The sequence below is a fragment of the Microtus ochrogaster genome, chromosome 10, assembly GCF_000317375.1.
Source record: "Microtus ochrogaster isolate Prairie Vole_2 chromosome 10, MicOch1.0, whole genome shotgun sequence".
NCBI lineage: Eukaryota > Metazoa > Chordata > Mammalia > Rodentia > Cricetidae > Microtus > Microtus ochrogaster.
Genome location: NC_022016.1, coordinates 50,888,736 through 50,908,499, shown reverse-complemented (window position 1 = coordinate 50,908,499; position 19,764 = coordinate 50,888,736). Strand labels below are relative to the sequence as shown.

General features: G+C 53.2%; 1 protein-coding gene across 1 annotated transcript in view; it reads right to left on the bottom strand.

The window, feature by feature from the left end:
- The window catches only part of Rps6ka1 (ribosomal protein S6 kinase A1), a 40,815-nt gene extending 21,057 nt beyond the window's left edge, over window positions 1-19,758 (bottom strand). Inside the window, exons 1-6 of the mRNA XM_005353395.2 lie at window positions 19,659-19,758; window positions 13,071-13,115; window positions 3,813-3,929; window positions 3,502-3,583; window positions 1,742-1,822; window positions 1,493-1,572 (exon numbers count right to left, since the gene is read on the bottom strand). Coding sequence (XP_005353452.1) covers window positions 1,493-1,572; window positions 1,742-1,822; window positions 3,502-3,583; window positions 3,813-3,929; window positions 13,071-13,115; window positions 19,659-19,721 — 468 coding nt within the window. The 5' untranslated portion in view covers window positions 19,722-19,758. The remainder of the gene's footprint in view (window positions 1-1,492; window positions 1,573-1,741; window positions 1,823-3,501; window positions 3,584-3,812; window positions 3,930-13,070; window positions 13,116-19,658) is intronic.
- Window positions 19,759-19,764: the final 6 nt, after the last annotated feature.

The following is a 19,764-nucleotide window of genomic DNA, read 5'->3' as shown; positions in this document are numbered from 1 at the left end:
CAGGAAACTAGAGTTAAGGTTCTTGCTGGGCAGTGAGAGCTATACAGAGAACCCCTATCTGGAAAACAATGGGGGTGGGGGGAGCTAGAGGGAGCTGTAGTAACGAGACTGTACCATTAATGTTTACTTTTGAATCATGAAAACGGATCGCCTAATTAAGTGTTAACTTTTCAAATACTGAAAGTTTGGCTCTGAGTAAGTGAGACCATGCAGTGGGAGTTCTGTCCTCCTGGAGCCAACCCCCATGATGGAGGAGAACCAATTCTCTCTCACAAGCTGTCCTCTGACCTCCACATACATGCGTGTCCACACATCTGTGTGTGTATGTTCCAATACACACACATCTGTTGTTTTCTTCTGTTTTGTCTTTTGTTTTGTTTTTCAAGACAGGGTTTCCCTAGCTGTCCTGGAACTCACTCTGTAGACCAGGCTGGCCTTGAACTCACAGAGATCCGCCTGCCTCTGCCTCCCAAGTACTGGGATTAAAGGCGTGCGCCACCACTGCCCGGCTCTAGGTATTTTATTTTTAAGAAAGTGTGCATTATTATTTTTTATTTCTAGTGAGTGAATCAGGCCCCTGCACATACTAGGCAAACTCTTGACTACCATGTTACATCCTGAGCCCTGTTTACTTTTCGTTGCTCAGGGAGGCCTTCATCTTGTAATCCACCCACCTCAGCTTCCCAAGTAGCTGGGATGGCAGGCCTGCACCAGCATGCCTGGCCAAGCTTGGTTCTCTTCCCTCCAAAGAAGAATTGTATTAATGGTCACGATTTTTTAAAAATTAAGTTCACATCCTTTTATATTGGGTCCTTTATATTATATTCTTTTATGTGAATGACAGTATAAGAAACTTATGCCTTTTATTGTTTTTTTTTTTTTTTTTTTGTTTTTTGAGACAGGGTTTCTCTGTGGCTTTGGAGCCTGTCCTGGAACTAGCTCTGTAGACCAGGCTGGTCTCGAACTCACAGAGTGTTTTTTTTATTTGGTTTGGTTTTTTTAGTTTTTTGAGACAGGGTTTCTCTGTGTATCTATTGCTGTCCTGGAACTCACTCTGTAGACCAGGCTGGCCTTGAATTCAGAGATCTTCCTGCCTCTGCCTCACAGGTGCTAGGATTAAAAGTGTACGCCATCACTGCCCAGCAAGAACCTTAAGTCTAGTTTCCTGGGCGGGTTTGGGCTTCTTTCCCTAGACCAGCACAGACCGTGGCACTCCACCTCAAGCGTTGGGAGATTCCCTTAGCAACTAGAGGCCACAGTGGTGTCGCATGTAGGCCTGCTCATCCTCAGCCTATCCTCAGAGAAACTCGCAGAGGCACTGCCAGGGGTGGCCTCCCTTTCAGGGCCGGTGTGACATTTATTGCAGCCGGGAGGTTACAGGCCTAGGCCACACTGAGAACGGGCTTCACAGGACCCCGGGACTGGACTCGGTACTGCATCCCTGGCAGTGGGAAGTCAGTACTGCATCCCTGGCAGTGGGATGCTGGCTTACCTCCTTGGACAGTCGTGTGAACAGGTCACCGCCACGCAGGAAGTCCAGAATGAGATAGAGTTTGCCCTCAGTCTGGAAGGCTGAGGGGGGACAGAAGCCAAGGCGGAGTCAGCTGGGCCTGTGACCTATGCCTCCGTCCCTGGCTCCTGGGCCTGGCCCGTGAGAGGTGGGAAAAGGAACGAGGCAAGTCACAGGCAAAGGTGGACACCGAGGAGTGGGGTGGCACTTGGGCAGGGTCTGTGATCTCACCATAGTGCAGCTTCACCACGAAAGGGTGGTTCACATCAGCCAGGATGTCTCTTTCCATCTTGGTCCGAACGCGGTCACGCACTGGCCAGAGGAGAAGAGAGGTCACTAAAAGTCTACACCCAACACAGCCTCCCCAAGCCCAACCCTATGGGCCACTTCCCACTCAGCCTTCCAAGTCGGCACTCCAGAGGCTCTTCACCCTCGGGGCACTCAGTTTCCCCCTTCCTCCCCACACTGCCCTGGCTTCTTGGCCTGCTCTCGCTCTCGCTCCTCACAGAGTCCAGGCAGAGTCCTGGTGTCTTGCCCAGTTGTGCCCCAGGGTGCCCTATTTCCTGAGGTCCCTGGACTTTGGCCGTGTTCCTCCCCCAGCACACCTTTGTCAACCCCTCCCATTTCCACGGGAATTCCTAAGGCCATTCTAAAATGCGGTTCTTGGGTGGTCTAAGTAGACATTCTTAACAAGCTTTGTTTACGGATGTTTTTTCTTCTTTATCTTATTGCTGGAGAAGATTATTTGAGACAGGTTCCCATGTAGCCCAGGCTTACTTCAAAGTCTCTAGGTAGCCAGTACTAGCCTTGAACTTTTGAGCCTCCTGCCTCTACCTCCCATGCTTCAGTTAGGGGTCTCATGAATGTCTGGTAGGGACAAAGAACAGAAGCTGCCAATCCTGGCCATCAACAGGTTTTCGGTGGACTGGGTTCAAACCCTACCACCTCTAGGAAGCATCCCTGTGGGCTGGGTGTCCTGGACTTCCAACCACATCACTGCTTCCTCTGTTTTAATCCTTCTATTTCTCTCCCTAGATGTGGCAGGGGCCATGCTGCAGAGCTAACCAGTCCAGCCACTTTCAAACACACCTCACGTTTCCAGTCACCTCACGGCTCCTCCTTCTTGGGGGTCCAAACTTTACCATCTTGTTCTGGTAAATTCCCAACATCCTTCAAGGCACAGGTCCTATGCTTACTCCCCAGAGTGTCCCCAGAACCCTTGCCTAACCTGACCTCTATAACTCCACAGCCCACCCCTCAACTCCTTGGCCTGGGCATCCATGTACAAAAGCCCAGCATCGCTATACCTCACTGCCAGGCCATGTGAAGACTCTCCCAGTCCCTACCCGGTCCATGAGTAGGGACCACATCTTTCCCTGTGGCTCCCACGAATTCTCCTGAGGGACGATCCTACGGTCAGACTATACTAAACCTCCTAGCATCTGTCAGAAAGCCCTTGGTAGGCCAAGGGCAGATCTGTCCTTAAGGCTGACCCCTCCCTTTCTCCAGGTTACTCTCCCAGCCAAGGCTTAGTATGGTTTCCACCTGCTTGCTGGCCACATCGGCCCCCAGGCCAATCAGAGTCAGCAACTGACCCACAGCCAGCGACCCATCCTCGTGCACTAACTCCCCAGAATTCTCGACTTTGGCTTGGGGCTCCCTTCTGAACCTCTCTGTCCCCCAACTCTGTGGCCTTGCCCTCAACTCATGGGTTCCCAGCTTCTATACCCTCAGGCTCCCCGCCTCTTCTCTCATGGGGCCAGAGAGATCTCCCTTAGGCTTCCAAGCACCATAGAAGCAACTCTGCCGATACAACACTTTCACCCAACAACATGATGGCTGAGAGTCCCCCACCCCAAGCCTCTGTACCCCAAGCCTCTGCCCCCACGCTAGAGGCTCCTGAAATCAGAGGCACCTCCCTCACTGTAGCCCGGGCTTCCTCTGATCCTGAGCCCAGCTTCAGTTCTGCCCAGGGAGGAACTCTTCCTCACCTTTCAACGTTGCCTTCTTTAACACTTTCATGGCATACAAGTGCCCACTGTCAGGCCGGGTGACCTTGCGCACCAGGAAGACCTGGAAGACAGAGGGCAGGAAAAATCAGGGAGGGGGTGAGAGGCAGCTAACCCAACCATCTTAAAGCCCCCTACATTGACCTATAAGTTCCCTGGGACCCCAAGTTGACTTTCTGTTCTCCCTGGGTTATAAAGGTGACCTGTGATCCTTTGGGGGACTGCAAGGCCCCCAACACCCTATTTCAGACATGACCTATGGTGCCCTCCCGATAAGGTGCCCTCTGACTTACTTTGCCAAAGGATCCCTGGCCCAAAACCTTAAGGAGCTCAAACTGGGATGGATCAGCCTTCTCGGAGCCAGCCTTGACGTGGTGTGTGATGGAGATCTCCTTGAGGACGCCTTCATCCTGACAGAAGGACAGAGGTGGTAGGCCCGGGCCCCTTTGTAGGCCTGGGGCCCTTCCAGGGCAACATGGCATACAGCTTATCCAAGCCATCCCAACAGACCACTACCCCAGCAGCCTTCAGGCTCATGGGCACCAAGAGTGTCTCAATGGCCAACAAGGGCCAACTCAAGTGAGGCCCTGTTCCTGTGGCATGGATGCTTGGGCCTGCTCAGACCCAAAGGAAGGTGCAGACATGACCAGGATGAGTTGACCCAAGCCTTGGGTCTGGTGTAGGGACCAACTCAGGCCCGCCCTTAAGGCTCCCCTCCCCCCAGCTGTTTGGGTTTTGCCACAATAGGAAGTAAGGTTTGAGCTCATAATGGGGAGGTAGAGCCAGGCCTTTCTTGCTAGTCAGGATGAGATGAGGCAAACTCTCTGGTGTATGGATAAGGCTGAGGTACACAGAGACCCAAGAGTCACCCAGACATCCCTGTCAACCCACTCAATGCCCATCTGGAGCAACTGAGGGTTAAGGCCAGAGACCCTATGCCCTATCAAACGTCCCTTGATAAGCATCTAGGAGCCCTCGTTGGGTCACTGTTGTGCGGGGACCTCTCTGGCCTTCCAATCTGCCAGTCTTGCCGTGAAGCACTGAGATGCCTTCTTACTTCCCCAGGAAGCAAGTCTGGGCAAGGTCCGGGCATCTAGCACAGCCGAGAGAGTCGGAAGCTAATTTGGGCCACACTGGCTGCCCAAACACCTGTTCCAGGGGCTACTGCCAAGCCAGGACCAGATATCCGGGTACACTTACCGAGTCCTGCTGGGGACCAGAGCCAGGGCCAGGGCCAGGCAGAGTCTGGCCGATCCTGGACCGTTGCTTCCTGAGCAGCCAGGGGAGCAGGGCCCTGAGCCGCAGGCGGGGCAGCTTGGGGTCCTGCTCCATCCGCCCAGCAGGGCCACGGCACCATGGCAAGGGTAGGCAACAACCCACTGGGGCTGCTGAGGAGGTGGCTGGGCCCAAGGCGGATGTGCAGGGTGAGGGCGCGGGGGCTGGGCCAGGCCCAAGACAGCCAATCACACAGGGCCTGTGGTTTCCCAGTTCCAGACTTCCACCCTCACTCTGTTCCCTTCTTCTCTCTGCCCCCCTCCCCGGTGCCTGAGGTCTGCCCTCTGGCCCTCTCCTTCATCTTCCCTACAAAGAGAAAGCCCCAAGCCAGCCCAGGGGCTGAGCAGATAGGTCCTAGAACAGTAGGGACCTGAGAAGGTCCTCAGGAGGCAGAGAAAGGCATCTAGCATGTAGCAGCAGACAGCAGACAAGGACAGACACCCATGAGGCAGGGGCCGGAAGACATATTTACAATGTGTGTATGTATAGAGCATATACACATTTAGTAAACAAACGGAAGTATAAGATGATGCCATATCCCCAAGTGGCAAGAGATAGATTGGGACGATTACTGAACAGACAGACAGACACACACACATGTTCAACACAGAGATGGGTGGGAGACCTAAACCAAGAGGCAAGAACACAGCACATATCCACTACACCGGGGCGGGGGGGAGGGGAGCCAGTGCCTATGAGAGGCAGAAGGGACCCAAGCACGCAGAGGCAAGGGAGCCTCTCAACATTTATCATGTACGCCATTCACTAAGACAGGCGCTTATCAGTTAGAGACAGGGCCTGGAGCCCAACGAGAGAGACAGAGCTGCAGCAGAGAGAGAGCCAGGCCAGGCCAGACCCAGACAGGTAGCGGGGCAGGGATTCCCCAGGAGAGGACAAGGGGACAACAACGCTGTAGGTGCTTTCTCCAGTGCTTAGGGAAGAGACAAGAGGAACAAAAGCTGCCGGCCCCAGCACTGAGAGTGTGCTCAATCCCATCTCTGTGAGGTCTTCCAGAACTTTCTCAGGGACTTTCCAGGTGGCCCCAGGATTGAGAGAAGCCAAGAGAGCTGTCTTGAGTGAACTCTGATCCAAATATCCCTAAAACCTCTAAGCCCTCTGAGGGAACAGGAAACTGTGGTTCAAGTTCATGACAAACCAATGACAGAGTTGCCCTGAGCCGGGTCCCTCCTCTGGGTCCTGTCTGACTGCAGTCAGCAGCCTCAAGTGCCAGGAAAGGGTGGGCAGGTAACTGAGCCAGAGCCTACTTCCTGCACAGCCAAGCCTGCCGTCTCTCGGTCCTAAAGTCAGTCTGGGAACTTCCCATTCCAAGCTGTCACTCTTAGAGACTCCAAGGGTTTCAACAGTGCCATCAAACCCCCAAGAACACCGCGGGCTGACCAGTCCCCCAGAGTCATCTAGGGGAACAGGCAGAAGGTATGACTGTGGTCAGGCCAAGGCCACACAACTCCTGCTCACCACACCCCAAGGTCAGCTGCTTAACTCTGCCTGAGAAGAGCCACTGGGGACAGATGCAGCTACCCGGAAACTCCAGGGGACAGAGAGCTTTCCCCAAACCTATTCCGTGCTCAGAGGCGTGATGACAGACACCCGTGGAGACAAATTACCCATCTCCTCACCTTTCTGGGACAGAAGTCAGAGTCTCTCTCACCCCTGGGGAAATCTGCTGGGGTTTGCATGGTAGGACTCAAGCCGGTAGCCAGAGGGGCTGGTTACTCGACAACTTCTGCTTTTTTTAGCCTTCCTAGCCCAGAAGGCAGGGTCCCTGGCTCCCCTCCTTCTCACTTCCCTCTCAGCAGGAAGGAGGAACTCAAAATGGGTTAGGCTCCCCTGCGAAGGAGGGGACACTGCAGACCCCGAGATATGACCCAGGGAGAGTCCAAAGCCACAACCCCTTGCTGTCTCCTGACCCCCAGGGAGGGGAGACAGGAAAGCAAACAGAAGCCAGAAGGCGAGGAGACGCCCACACAATATGCATTCAGCATTTGAAAATATACAACCTGGAGGTCCCCAACAACAGATGGGACAAGAGTCAGCAAGGCCAGTCTGGCTGGCACAGCCTGGAGTTGACATACTCCTCTCCTGACAGAGCAGGCCGCACCCTGCCTCGTCCTGTTTCTGTCCAGACACACTAATCTTAAGCCTTGGGATGGACAAGAAGTCAGAAGACCCAAGAAGAGGAATGGGCTCCTGAGGGCAGGCATGGACCGGGGCCATCCCTTCCTAAGGGGCTTTACCTCCTCTGACATTAGCACACCCACAGGAACTAACACGTACGCTCACTCATGCTGGTGATCGGAAACCCTTTCTAGACAGCCCAGTGTAGAAACACATGCCCCCTCACGCACAATGTACTTCCCCTTCCCTGTCCTCGCAGGGCTCTGATAAGCCTGTGGTAGGTGGCCAGTGGGGTTGTGAAAGATGCCACCCCAGACCAAAGCTCCTGCTGCTACTTCAGGCAGGGCAGCTTGCCTGAAGATTAGCCACAAACACCTGTGCCAGGCTTCCCTCAACCTACCAGTTCCCACAAACAGGGAAAGAAGTGCCGTGGCAAACAGAGCACCAGAAGGGGCAGAAGGAAGGAAATGGTCTCAGAGCTGCCTTCGCTGAACCGTGTGAGAACTCAAAGTCCCTGATGGCTAGGAGGGAGGACACACATCAGCTTATATCCCTGTTCCTCCAGATTCAGCCCCTGTATTTACTTCCTCCACAGAGTAGCAGGAAGAAACGCCCAGAGCCCTGCCACCTGACCCTTGTTTTCTAGGAGCTCTACTCTGGGTGTCCTGCCTGCTGCGGTCAAGCCCACCTGTCAGTTGCTGGCCCCAGTGGCCACCCACACTCCCTTCCCCAGCTGGCAAAATCTGCAGGGCCTTCCAGGTATGACTCCCAGCATGCCTGTGGGCAGGCTGCCCGCACCTTGGCATCCCAAGGGAGGGGCTGGTCCGGGGCACCAGGTCAGGCCTGGGAAGAAGCCTGAGACTTGAGCCTCCCGTCACAGGGTCATTTAAACCACGTGGTCACTCTTTCCTTCAGTCTTTGCTGAAGTAGGTTCACCGGGCCTGGGCTTGGCACAGCTCCCAAGGACGGATCCTTTTTTGATTTTCAGTGATAAGGAAACAGGACTCAAAGAATGACAAGCCCAAACCCATGTGGATGGCACAGGGGACAGCTGAGAACTAAACTAAAAGCCTGCTCCTGAGCCAGCCAAAGCTTTACCCCACTTCATCACTGACCCTTAGGCCCCCCTCACACCCCGACACCCCTAGCCAGGCTTTTCTGCAAGCACTAAACACCAGTGCCTCTCCTCTGGCTGTGACTGACAGCTCCCAGCCCCTGCTTCAGCCAGGTGGGAGACAGACACTAGGAAGCACAGAGAAGGCTGGCTTGGGTCTCATTCTCAGGCAGCTCCAAAAAGAAATACTTTGGTAACGAAACCCAACTGTCTTGCCCCAGGGCTTTGGTTAAGGTGCTGTATCTGCCCAGAGGTGGAGAGACTGTCAGGCTGAGGTCCTGAAGACTTTCTGGATGAGACGGTACCTTGGCTCTTGAGGATAAACAGGTATGGGCTGAACAGAAAGGAACTTAAAAAAAAAAGTCCATGCCAAGAAAGGGCATTGTGAGCAAGGTGCTTGAGAAGGGAGCAATGATTCCCACAGCCAGTGCTCCCAGGCAAAAAGTCTTTATTTCTCAGTCTCGGTCGCCCTCTGCTAAGAAGGTTCTCTAGAAGCCAAACGGGCCATGGAGAAAAGAACCTGTAAACAAAAGCTCTCTCCACTGAACCACAGGCTCTCCCTCAGTGCAGGCTGAATGAAGAGAGGCCCAGGCAGGCGTCTAGGGCGCTAAGCAGGTAGTCTGGACAGTTCCGGTCATCCGAGAGAAGTTTCTCTCAGTACCTGAGGCTGCCTGAGGCTCCCTGAAGCCCAGAGTCACATCCTGACTAAGCTCCAGGGCCAGGGGAGCACAAGGGATCCGGGAGGGATCAGGGTTTAATAAACAGGAAGAGAGGAAGGGAGGCAGGAGATACTCAGCTCTCAAAATAGACCTGCAGACACTTCAAAGGGGTCCAGCTCCGGAGAGAGCAAGGAGGGGGCCTGGGTTGTCCAGTCTACTCCCAGAGGGGAGAGGGAGTAAGTGGAGCCCTGGTGCTCCTGAGAATACCAAGAGCTACAGAACTGAAGGGGATCCAAGGAGTGCTTGCCCTTCGCTAAGGATGCTAAGCCCCAACACTCTTTCCAGCTGTAAGGACGAAGCAGCCAGCACTATATAACAACTGTGCACAAACTTGGAGGCTTTAATTTGTACACAGCACATTCTCCCTTAGGTGGTCCCTTTTTTGTTTTGCCACAAGGTCTTGATATATAGCCTTAGCCAATCTGGAACTCATTATGTAGCCCAGGCTGGCTTCGAACTCACAGATATCCATCTGCCTCTGCCTCTGAGTGCTGTGGTTAAGGGCCTGTATCATCAAGCCCAGCAAAATAGGTTCTTCTGCATTGTAGTTAGGCTCTATTCTGCCCTCTGGAAGAGCAGCTTGCCCCAGGCACCTCCATGCAATGTCCAGCCAAGTGCTAACTCTGCAGGAAAGATAGTTGGGTATCCCAGAGCCCACCCAACTTTCCTTCACCTACCACTCTCTGGTTGACACTCCGTCAAGAGTTCAGATGCTGCTGCTGAAGCTAGGATGTGCTCAGGTCACTAATCACTCTACTGAGGGGAATGGGGGGTTGGGGGAGGAAACGCTGTATGTAGGTTCTGTGTGCCCATAAGCATGTTATTTCCCCATCTTAGCACCAACCAGTTTTCCTGTCTCCACCTCCCTCCACACCTGGGTGCTCTCTGAAGCTGGGGGTGTACATTTGGGCAAGGGGTCCCTTTCAGTGAAACAGTACGGAGTACACATACACAGATGATGAGGACAATCTGCCCGCTCCATCCGCTACCCAATGATGTGGTCCTGGCTGCAGGCTGAGCGCTCCCTAGTGCACTAAGACGTGGCCACTGGGGATCTTCATCTAGTGGTGGCTGAGCTCACACTCCGTGCTAGCCCCCTAGGGTGGGAGACACCCAGTGTTCTTCCTCTTAAGCACTCTAGATTCACCAGCCAGGGAGGAATGGGGCTCTGGTCAAACAAGGCTGGACCCCTAGCTCTGTGTGACATAATTTTCCCATCTGGAAAATGTTGCTCTACCTCTGGAAACTGTACACAGGGCTGGAGAGATGGCTTATTGATTAAGAGACTTATTGGTTACAAAACTCCTCTTCCAGAGGACCCAGGTTTGATTCCCAGCACCTACATGGCTGCAAACAATCATCTCTAATTCCAGTGCCAGAGGATCTGACTCTTCTGGTTTTCCCGGGCACTACACACATATGAGGCACAAACATACATACAACATAAAATAAAATATAACATAAAATAAAAATAAATCTAAAAAATAATAAATAGGGGCTGGAGAGATGTCTCAGCAGTCAAGAGCACTAGCTGCTCTTCCAGAGGACCTGGGTTCAATTCCCAGCACCCACATGGCAGTTCACAACATCTGTGACTCCAGTTGCAGGGGATCTGACAGCTTCATCCAGACATACATGCAGGCAAAACACCAATGCACATAAAATAAGAATAAATAAATCATTTAAAAATGTTTTTAAAAAATAATAAATAAAAGCTGGGCAGTGGTGGTGCACGCCTTTAATCACTCAGGAGGCAGAGGCAGGTGGATCTCTGTGAGTTCAAGGCCAGCCTGGTCTACAGAGCGGTTCCAGGACAGGCTCCAAAGCTACACAGAGAAACCATGTCTTGAAAAAAAAAAAAACAAAATAAATAAGTAAATAAAAAAGAAAAAACTGAGCACAAAGCCTCTATTTTGAAGCCAGGTGGTAGTGAACACCTTTAATCCCAGCATTCAGGAGGCAGAAGCAGGTGGCCAGTCTGATCTACAAGAGTGAATTTCAGGGCAGCCAGGGCTACACAGAGAAACCCTGTCTAGAAAACAAACAAACAAAAAACCCAAAATAAAAAGCTTCTAGTTGCCAGGCCCAGGTCCAGCCTTTTCCACTGTGTGGCATCTGAGAGCCACACTGCCTCACTAGCCCCAGCCTTGACCCCCTTCCCGCACCAGGATCTCAGTGTGGGAGCCTTAGGCTGTGGAATGAACCAAGTCCTGCCTAGACAAGCCCCCTCCCCGACTCAGCCAATCTTTTGGTTTGGTTTTGAGACAGGTCTCATATAGCCCAGACTAGCCTAAAACTTACTACATACCAACCAGGGGTACTTTCTCCTGATTCTCCCGTTTCTGTCTCCCAAGTACTGGAATTACAGCCTGCACCACCAAGCCAGGCCCTTTAACAAACTGAGCTCAGAACCAGTTCCCCAAGCCTTCGCTCTAACCCCCTCAGACCTTCAAACCCAAGATCTGAAGGCCTCACACGGTTCCAGCTTCTTCCTTTCATTACAAGGAAACTAGAGGCAGCTCCTTTACGGGAGGAATCTCCTGTCACAGCCAGAGGTAACCAACGTCCAAGCTACAAGGCTTACTGGCCCCCAAGGCTCTGTTGTTATAGTAAGCAACAGCAGGAGGAGGTAGGGGCCTACTTCTCTCACTCAGCCCCACCACACCCAGCTGAGCTGCCTTATCTGAGGAAGCTAAATCAATGGAAACACCAGTACCAACCCTGACTCCAAATCAAAGGTCATACTTAGAGCTAGGCTGACCAGGCCTAGAAGGTGGGGCCCTGGGCAGGAAGTAGAACTCTGAGCGACTAGCGAGGCAGTCCCGCGGCCTGCAAAGCAGTTACTACCTCAGCCGTCCTCTACTCAGGAAAGGCCTATTCCCCAAGTTACAGTTGACTGCAGGGACTCCGAAAGCAGAAGAGCTTCTGGGTAGGGTGGAGTACCTGGAATCTAGGTTGGCACAGACCCAGAGGGCTTCCAAAGCCCCTCTATTCTCTCTCTTTCCCCCTCCCCCCCCCCTCAGATCTGTGACGGAGTTGTGGTTCCTCCTACTACAGAGGTGAGAAAGCCCAGGATCAGAGAGGACAAGGTACTCAGCTAAGGTCACACAGACGGCTTTAGCTGTGAGAGACTGGTGACTGGTGAGGTGACTCGGTGGGTAACTAGGGTTGCTGCCACGCTTGACAAACTGAGTTTGGTCCCTGGCATCTACACAACAGAAGGAGAGAACTGACCTCAGCATGTCTAGGGACATGCACACAGATATGTACACAAAAACACATACAAAATTATCAAATAAAAGTTAATCACAGCACTCAGGAGGCAGAGACAGGCGGATCTTTGGGTACGAGGCCAACTTGATCTATAGAATGAGTTTCAGGACAGCCAGAGCTACACAGAGAAACCCTGTCTCGAAAATCAAAAACAAACAAACAAAAAGTGCAATGTAGCCGGGCGGTGGTGGTGCACATTTTTGGGGTTGGGCACAGTGGCAACCACCTTTAATCCCAGCACTTGGGAGGCCAAGGCAGGTGGATTTCTTCCAGGCCAGCTAGAGTTACATGGTAAGATCCAGTCTCAAAAAATAAAAACAGTAATTTTTTTTTCCTTTTAAATAAAGAGCCAAGCCAGGCAGTGGTGGCGCACGCCTTTAATCCCAGCACTCGGGAGGCAGAGACAGGAGGATCTTTGTGAGTTCGAGGCCAGCCTGGTCTACAGAGCTAGTTCCAGGACAGGCTCCAAAGCTACAGAGAAACCCTGTCTCGAAAATCAAAAAAATAAAATAAAATAAAATAAAATAAAGAGCCAGCAAGGGGTAAGTATCCTAAGGAGGCAAAGACACCTGGGATGAGGGACTATGCCTGAGCTTTGGAGCTGGGAGGCCCAAGAAACCACCTGGAAGGCACTGGATGTGGTCAGAAGATCCGCTGGGTTCCCATTCCCACCACTCCAGTTCACAGGCCCAAATGTCCCCAAGTCCTTGTTGCACCCACTTCCACCCACCAAGGAGGTCAGCACAGAACACAGACCTCTCCAAACCCTCCTTAGGCCCCACTACCAGTACATAAGCCCAGGAAGTGTTGTGGCCTGGGTGACAGACAACCAGAATTCCTGGATCCTGTACCTGTGCCCTCCTTCATCTTTGAGAAAGGGAAGATGAAACCAGTGGGCTCCGCCCCAAGCATAGAGATAGGGCCGGGCTACACAATGGAGTAAGAGGCCAGGGTCTTCTCATCCAGGTGCTGCAAGAGCAATGCTCTCTCCTTCCCCGGCCACGACTTCCCTCGCCGCCGCCCCTAGTCCTCACCTTGGATGGCTGAAGTCCAGCTTCTTCAACTGACGCCTGTCCATTCTGGAAAAGAGAAACAGAATGAGGGCACGGTCACAACTTACCTTCAGGGGGACAGATGCATGCTGGGACTCTCCATCCTTGGGTGTTCCTAATAGCATAGCCAGAGGCCACAGAGACCAGTTATTTTTTTCTTTTTCTTTTCTTTTTTTTTTTTTCCAAGACAAAGCCAGTTATTTCTACATAAGTCCCCTCCATCTCTGCTTCAGTAGGCAAGAATCAAGCCCTCTGGCAACAGCCCCTCCCAACCCAGGCAAAATACTCTCAGGATGCAGGTATTTGAGAATACCCAACCTTCCTAGCAAACACTCCATCACCCTCAGAGTCTCAGCTCAAACAGTACCCTTCCTAGGGAGGACACGGCACACACGGCCACGCTCTGCAGGGCAGACCGTGCAATCATTGCAAACTAACCAACCACGAGAGGCCTCAGTATCCCCATCTGGACCACTCAGAACGATACCCTAACTTCCACAAACTGCTATAAGGAAGGAGAGGACAAATTTGGGGAAGGTGTCCCTCCTGGTGGCTTCCCTGGTCCCTGCCCTACTTTGAGAGCCCTCTGCAGGTGAAATGATGGCTGTACCCACGCCTTTGCTTTTCTCCACTCGCTACTGTTCACATATGGACACACCCTTCCCAATAACCAGGGATTTCCAGGAAAGCAGATAAGAGTGGCCGCCATATGCCAAGCTGGGCTCACCGCTCCACACCTGTGGCACTGCTTAGTCTGACAGCCCTGGGAGTCAGGCCCTGGCCCAGGGGGTAGAGGAGGATGCCGGGGCTCAGAGGGGACTAACGATGGAGCCCTGACACAGCTGAAAAGACGCGATTTGAAGTGTGGCCCCAAATGGAGGGCTTGGCTAAGGAAAGGCCCGCTGCAGAGCAGCCTGTACCATGGCCAGGGAGGACCCACCTCTGAGCTATCCTGCTTCTTCTGGACTTTACCCCAGTTGGAAACTACACATGCTGGGGTGTACCATAGCTGGTCTCTCCATTCCTACAGGCTATGAGGTTAGAAACCCAACTGAAGACACTGTCCCCACCCCTCCCGGCACAGAGTAAGTGAAACAGACAGGAGGCTCCCAAAGGCTGGGACTTTGGAGCCAAGAGCCAAGTCCGTAGGGCAGCTTTGGCTCTGCTTGGCGGCAGCAGACATAGCTACATTCTACCTAGTATGTATTCCCCTTTGCTCCTGGAGTGGCTGCCCCTGCCTGCCAGGCCATCCTTCCTGCCCTGAGCCCCTTAAATGTCCCTAATACTCCTCAAGAGTCAAGTGTTACATGGGTACACAAACACACACGCACGCACTTAGGGAAGGGACGCACTTAGGATTGGCCAGGGCCTAAGGGCAGGACTAGACAGATGTATTTGCTGAGTCCAGCTTACCCAGCAGACCTAGATGTCACAGTCACAGAGGAACTGTTTCACCTCAGGCACGAACAGCCTGCCCATCAGCCCCTGCCCGAGCCCTCCAGAGGTACTCCAAACCCTCAACTTCCTCCACATCTCTCAACCCAGCCACTGTTCACTGAAAACCACACATCCTCCATGACTGAGACGAAGCTGGAATCAAGTTCCAGCTCCTCAACACAAAACCCACGGCTATCACCCTCCAACTACCCCGCACAAGGATTCAGAAGTGGGTGCAAATTCTGGCTTCTACCATTTGCATGACCCCCCGAGGAGGTCATTTTACTTCTCACAGGTCAGTTCCCTCACCTGTAAACCGGGGGATAAAAATAACACATTTCATGGAGAGCTGCTACAGTCAAGGAATCAAGCCCAACAGTACACACACATGGCATGTGACTGGCCCACAAGCAGGAGCCACTGTAGCCATGATTACCATCGCCACCCCGACCGCCTGGCTCGCGTCTTTGTACTAACTCACACAATGGTTTGTCTTGTGATCTGCTAAAGCAGTGAGTCTGTCAGCATTTACCCTGAGAACATCTGTCCGTGAGAGCTCGCACCGCATCCACCTGAACAGTGCTCTTGACAAAGGCAACGAATTTCGACATTCTCATCCCCCTTACAACATCTTAGGGCAACCAACAAGAACACCCTTTCTCAAGCTTTAAAGATACGGAACGCCGGCCTGCTGAGATGGTTCATCAGCGTAGGGGACCTGCCACCACGCCTGAAGACCTGAGTTTGACCCCTGGAATGCAAAAGGGTGGAAGGAGAAAACAGACTCCACAAAGCTGTCCTATGGCTCCCACATGTGTGCAGATGCACGGGTATGTATGCACATCATGTATACATACACGCAATAATAATTACAACTTAAAGATGGGCCGCTTCTTGAGTTTGCGGCCATCCTTGCCCAGAGACCACACTAGTCTTCTGTGTACCATTCCAGTTTTTCAAGACAGGGCTTCTCTGCAATAGTCCTGGCTTTCCTGGAACTTACTTTGTAGACCAGGCTGGCCTTGAACTCACTGAGATCCCCCTGCCTCTGCCTCCCAAGTGCTGGGATTAAAAGCGTGCGCCACCACCGCCCGGCCTTGGTTGGTTTTTAGAGACAGCATTTCTCTGTAAAAGCTCTGGCTGTCCTAGAACTCATTCTGTAAACCAGGATGGCCTTAAACTCACAGACATCCACTTGCCTCTGCCTCCCGAGAGCTGGGATTGATTAAAAGCGTGCGCCACCTCGCAGCTCACTCCAATTTTAGTACTGTCAAAGCAAGCACTATTGGGTCCTCTTTGGGGCTTCCACCGAGTGACCCCAGATCATGAATATGACCGAGCATTTGCACGGTGACTTACCCTTCCTGCTCTTCTTGTACCTCCTCTGTCCTCACAGCCTCTAACTCTTCCTTCTCTCCCAGGCACCCACAGCACTGAGCACCCCGGTTAGCTCAGGAGCACAGCATTACTTGTCCTTCATCAGCTCATAGTACCGACCCAGGGTCCAAGATACATTTCATCAAAGGAAAGGTGAAAGGTCAACCCAGCAAGGACAGCTAGGGGGCTAGAGTAGGTTCTTGCTAGCAGGCGACAGCCATGGGACCATAACTCTAATTCATATATCTGCAAGTCTAAACCCCTGATGAAAGAGAAGACATAGCAAGACCTATCAAGATTTTTTCCCCCTTAGCATAATTCAGGGACAAACCCCCACCACCACCCCCAGTCTTGTTTGGCTAAGATCCTCCCCTAGGTACCATTATCAGGGAGCGTTTCTCTAAGAGCTGATACCGAGGTCTCTAGAGAAGTGACTGGTTCTCAGTAAAGGACTGAAAGGCAGAGAAGACAGCAGAGAGCACCTGATAGGCGGGAGGGACAGCGGGAGGAACGCGGCTGTGTAGCCACAAAGACTCGGACCCCGCACCTGTCACATCGCTTCTCAGAGCCTAGTTTCTTCCCCCGTATCACGACGACACATCTACCTAGTCAGCAGCTGCACTCGTGGGCTCAGAATACTAAAGGAAGTCCTAAAAAGCCTATGGTGAGCTGGAGAGACGGCTCAGTGGTTACGAGCACTTGTTGCTCTTCCAGAGGGTATGAATTCAAATCCTAGCACCCTTGTCGAGCAGCTCACGATTGCCTGTAACTCCAGCTTCAAGGGACCCAGTGTCTTCTTCTGGCCCCTGCTGACACCAACACACACACACATACACGAATAAAATAAATAAATAAATCTTTAATGATAATTCTTTAAAAGGCCTAGGGGAGAAGGTTTTGCTCAGAGGTAGAGTACCTGCCTACCACAAACAAGGCCCTGCAAGGAAGGAAAGGAAAGGGAAGAAAAGGGCGGGAGCTAGGGACACAAACCAGACCCTAGGACCAGGGCAAAAAGCCTGGGACAGGGACGACCCTTTGTCTTCTTGGAGCTCTCCATTCTCCTATCTTCCTCAGGAGCACTGTGAGGAAGGAGATCTGCTCAGAGCCCTAGAGCACTGCACCCCTTCCCGTAGTTGGGAGTAGTTTCCTAACAGGCAGGCTTCTTCCCACCTAAGGGTCCAGAGCAGCTCCTGAAAAAGCTGGGAGCAGAACAGATGGAGAAAGACAGCACGTGCCCTGCAGGCAGGAAGCAGCCCCAGGAACAGAGGTCTGAGCCCAGCACTGGCAGCCCCTGTGCACTGTGGGAGCCTGGGGGACAAGTGCCAGGACACTGCTAGCCCTCGGCCAAGGCTGGACAAGGGCCCTGCGGGCTGAGCAGTGTATGCCAACATCCGGAGCTGCTCTCGGAGTACCTGCCACCTGCGCCAGTTTAAACCCAACCCATGCTCATCTTCAAGCCTCCTTTGCTTGGTGGGAAACAGCAGGAGCACCGAGTTCCAATCCTGGTCCAGATATTAATGCACGGGCCGGCATTTCCAAGTTCAGCTGTCCCCTCTGAAAATGGGAGTCATTTCTATCTCAAGAGGTTGTGAAAATTAAAGTAACATAACATCCATGCCCAGTCGATAGCGAAGTCATGGTGGGACAGGGCCTGGAGATGAAGCTCTATTTCTGCCCAAACCAAGAAAAATCCAGGTAGCATCCTCACCCATACTTCCCACTGGCTTATTCCACCTCCACCCAGCAGCCCAGTTTTGGTGACAGCAATGGGAAGACAGGACAATTCAGATCCAGACCTCTTGTGCCAAATGCCCCTGCCAGCCCCCTTACCTGCCTCCTTCCTGACTGGAAGCTGCCCACGACGGCGCCAGTACCTGCAGGTCAGGTCCATGTATCGCTTACATGTCATCTGTGCTAAGAACAGCAAGGCCCTGTTCTCAACCAGGAATGCACACCCTCACTGCCCCATGGCTCCTGTTACTCAGACAATAACACCCAGTCCACTGGCACCCTCCAAGGTCTGGGGGAGGGGACACAGACAGCAGTACCCAGCTTTTATTTTTGCACCTTGTCAGGCCCAGGAAGCAGAGTTAGAAGCTCATTTGTGGCACTGGAAAGAGAAGCCCAGATGACTTGGGCATGGACTAAGGGCCACCCCCAGCATTTCTGAAATAAAGTTCATTGAAAAAAATCCTCTCCCCATCCCCGGAAATCCGACAGTCTCCTCTCCCTGAATTCAGGTGCAACACTGTTCAAACTAAGATGTTTCCGGTTTAACCTGGCCCCCATGAAGTTGGCCCTGGCCTCAGGATTTCCCAAAGGGAAGCAGGAAGTGCTGCCCTGGAGGAGGCCAGAGCTCCCAGATCTCTCCCCTCCCTGCTGCTAGTGTAATACTGTGTGTAACACTAAGCCCCTCCCCAACCATACCCAGCTCAACTCTCCCTTCCTCTGGAGGCCCAGGTGGCAGGGGCGTGCCCAGGCAAAGGAATACACCTCTGAGCCTTCCCGCGGGCCTTGTGCCCAGACCCGAGGTAGAGGGGGGAGGCAACAGGGGCTGCACAGGGCAGTGCTCCTCACCTACCAGGGTGAGTCAGCGAGAGAACCTCTGAGGGCTGTGCAGGGCCTGTAAAAACCCCATGGCAGGGATCCCAGAACAATTTACTCCAAATTGCGCCTTCAGGTTGGTTACCTAATCCAGCCGCGCCCACCCTCCAATAGCCAGTGTAGGCCATCCCTTTAAAGGGGCAGCCAACCCTGGGTGCCTGAAGACCTGGGGTCCTCACTGTGGGTCTCTCTACCTGTGGTCCTGACAGGCAGGGAATATGGTGACTGCCCTAAGGACCCAAACCTAGGAAAGGAAGGGTTCAAGCCCAAGAGAAAACCAATCTAGATTCTGGGGTCAAGTGAGGTCCCCATCCCTCTTCTATACCCCCTGACAGCTCCAGCTAAGGCAGAGTTTCACCTGCCCCCTTCCCAGCATGAGAGCAGGGCAAAGTTTCTCACTTGCTGGTTCAAGACTTGACCTTGATCCTAGGGTCACAGGCCACCACCAAAAGTGGCCTCCTGCATGCTCAGGGTTGGACCACAAAGCCCTCGAAGGATAGGAGCTGCTTCTGGAACAGAATAGGTGGTAAAAGCAACACTACCCAAGGCCCAGCCTTTTCTAAGGGAAAGGAAGAAGGAGGGAGAGAGGAAGACGGATGCTGAGTCTCTTCACCAGAGACAATCTTCTCAAGGGCTAAGGGCAAGCCCACTCTCCAGCATAACCTGAAGTAGGAGACTTTTCATAACTGCCATGGGTCCGGAAGGGCTACCTTCCTGAGGTCAGAAGTGGAAAAACGAAGAGAGCTCTTGGGGAGAAGGAACGGGGAGAAACCGGATTCCCATGATCCTTGTCTCTAGTTGAACCCCAGACATCTGACCCAAGCCTTTGCCATCTGCACTGACTGGGGCACCTCCCACAGCTCCCAAAAGATGATTAGCGGGACGGGTCCTAGGGGTGCTTAGGGAGTCAAATCTCAACATCCCGTGGGGTTCCCTCTCCTGGCTACCGCAGCGGGGTACTGAGCGCCCTAGCAGAACCGTCCCCTGCACACGCACACCCGGAGCACAGGGGGGTGGAGCCGGACAGTGGGCTAGAGACCAGAGGGCACTCGCGTCCTCGCGGGGCTGCAGAGACGACGCGGGCCGCCCCGCCCCTGTGCGGATCCGGGCTGGCCGTCCGCCGGCGCCCGTCCCCCCGCCCCTCTCACTCACCTCCGGGTCCAGCGGCACCAGCTCCATGAGCGGCCAGGGCTCCTTGAGCTGGGCGAGCGGCATCGCGCCGCCGCCGAACCGCCCGCGCTCCTCCCGGCGGCCCCGG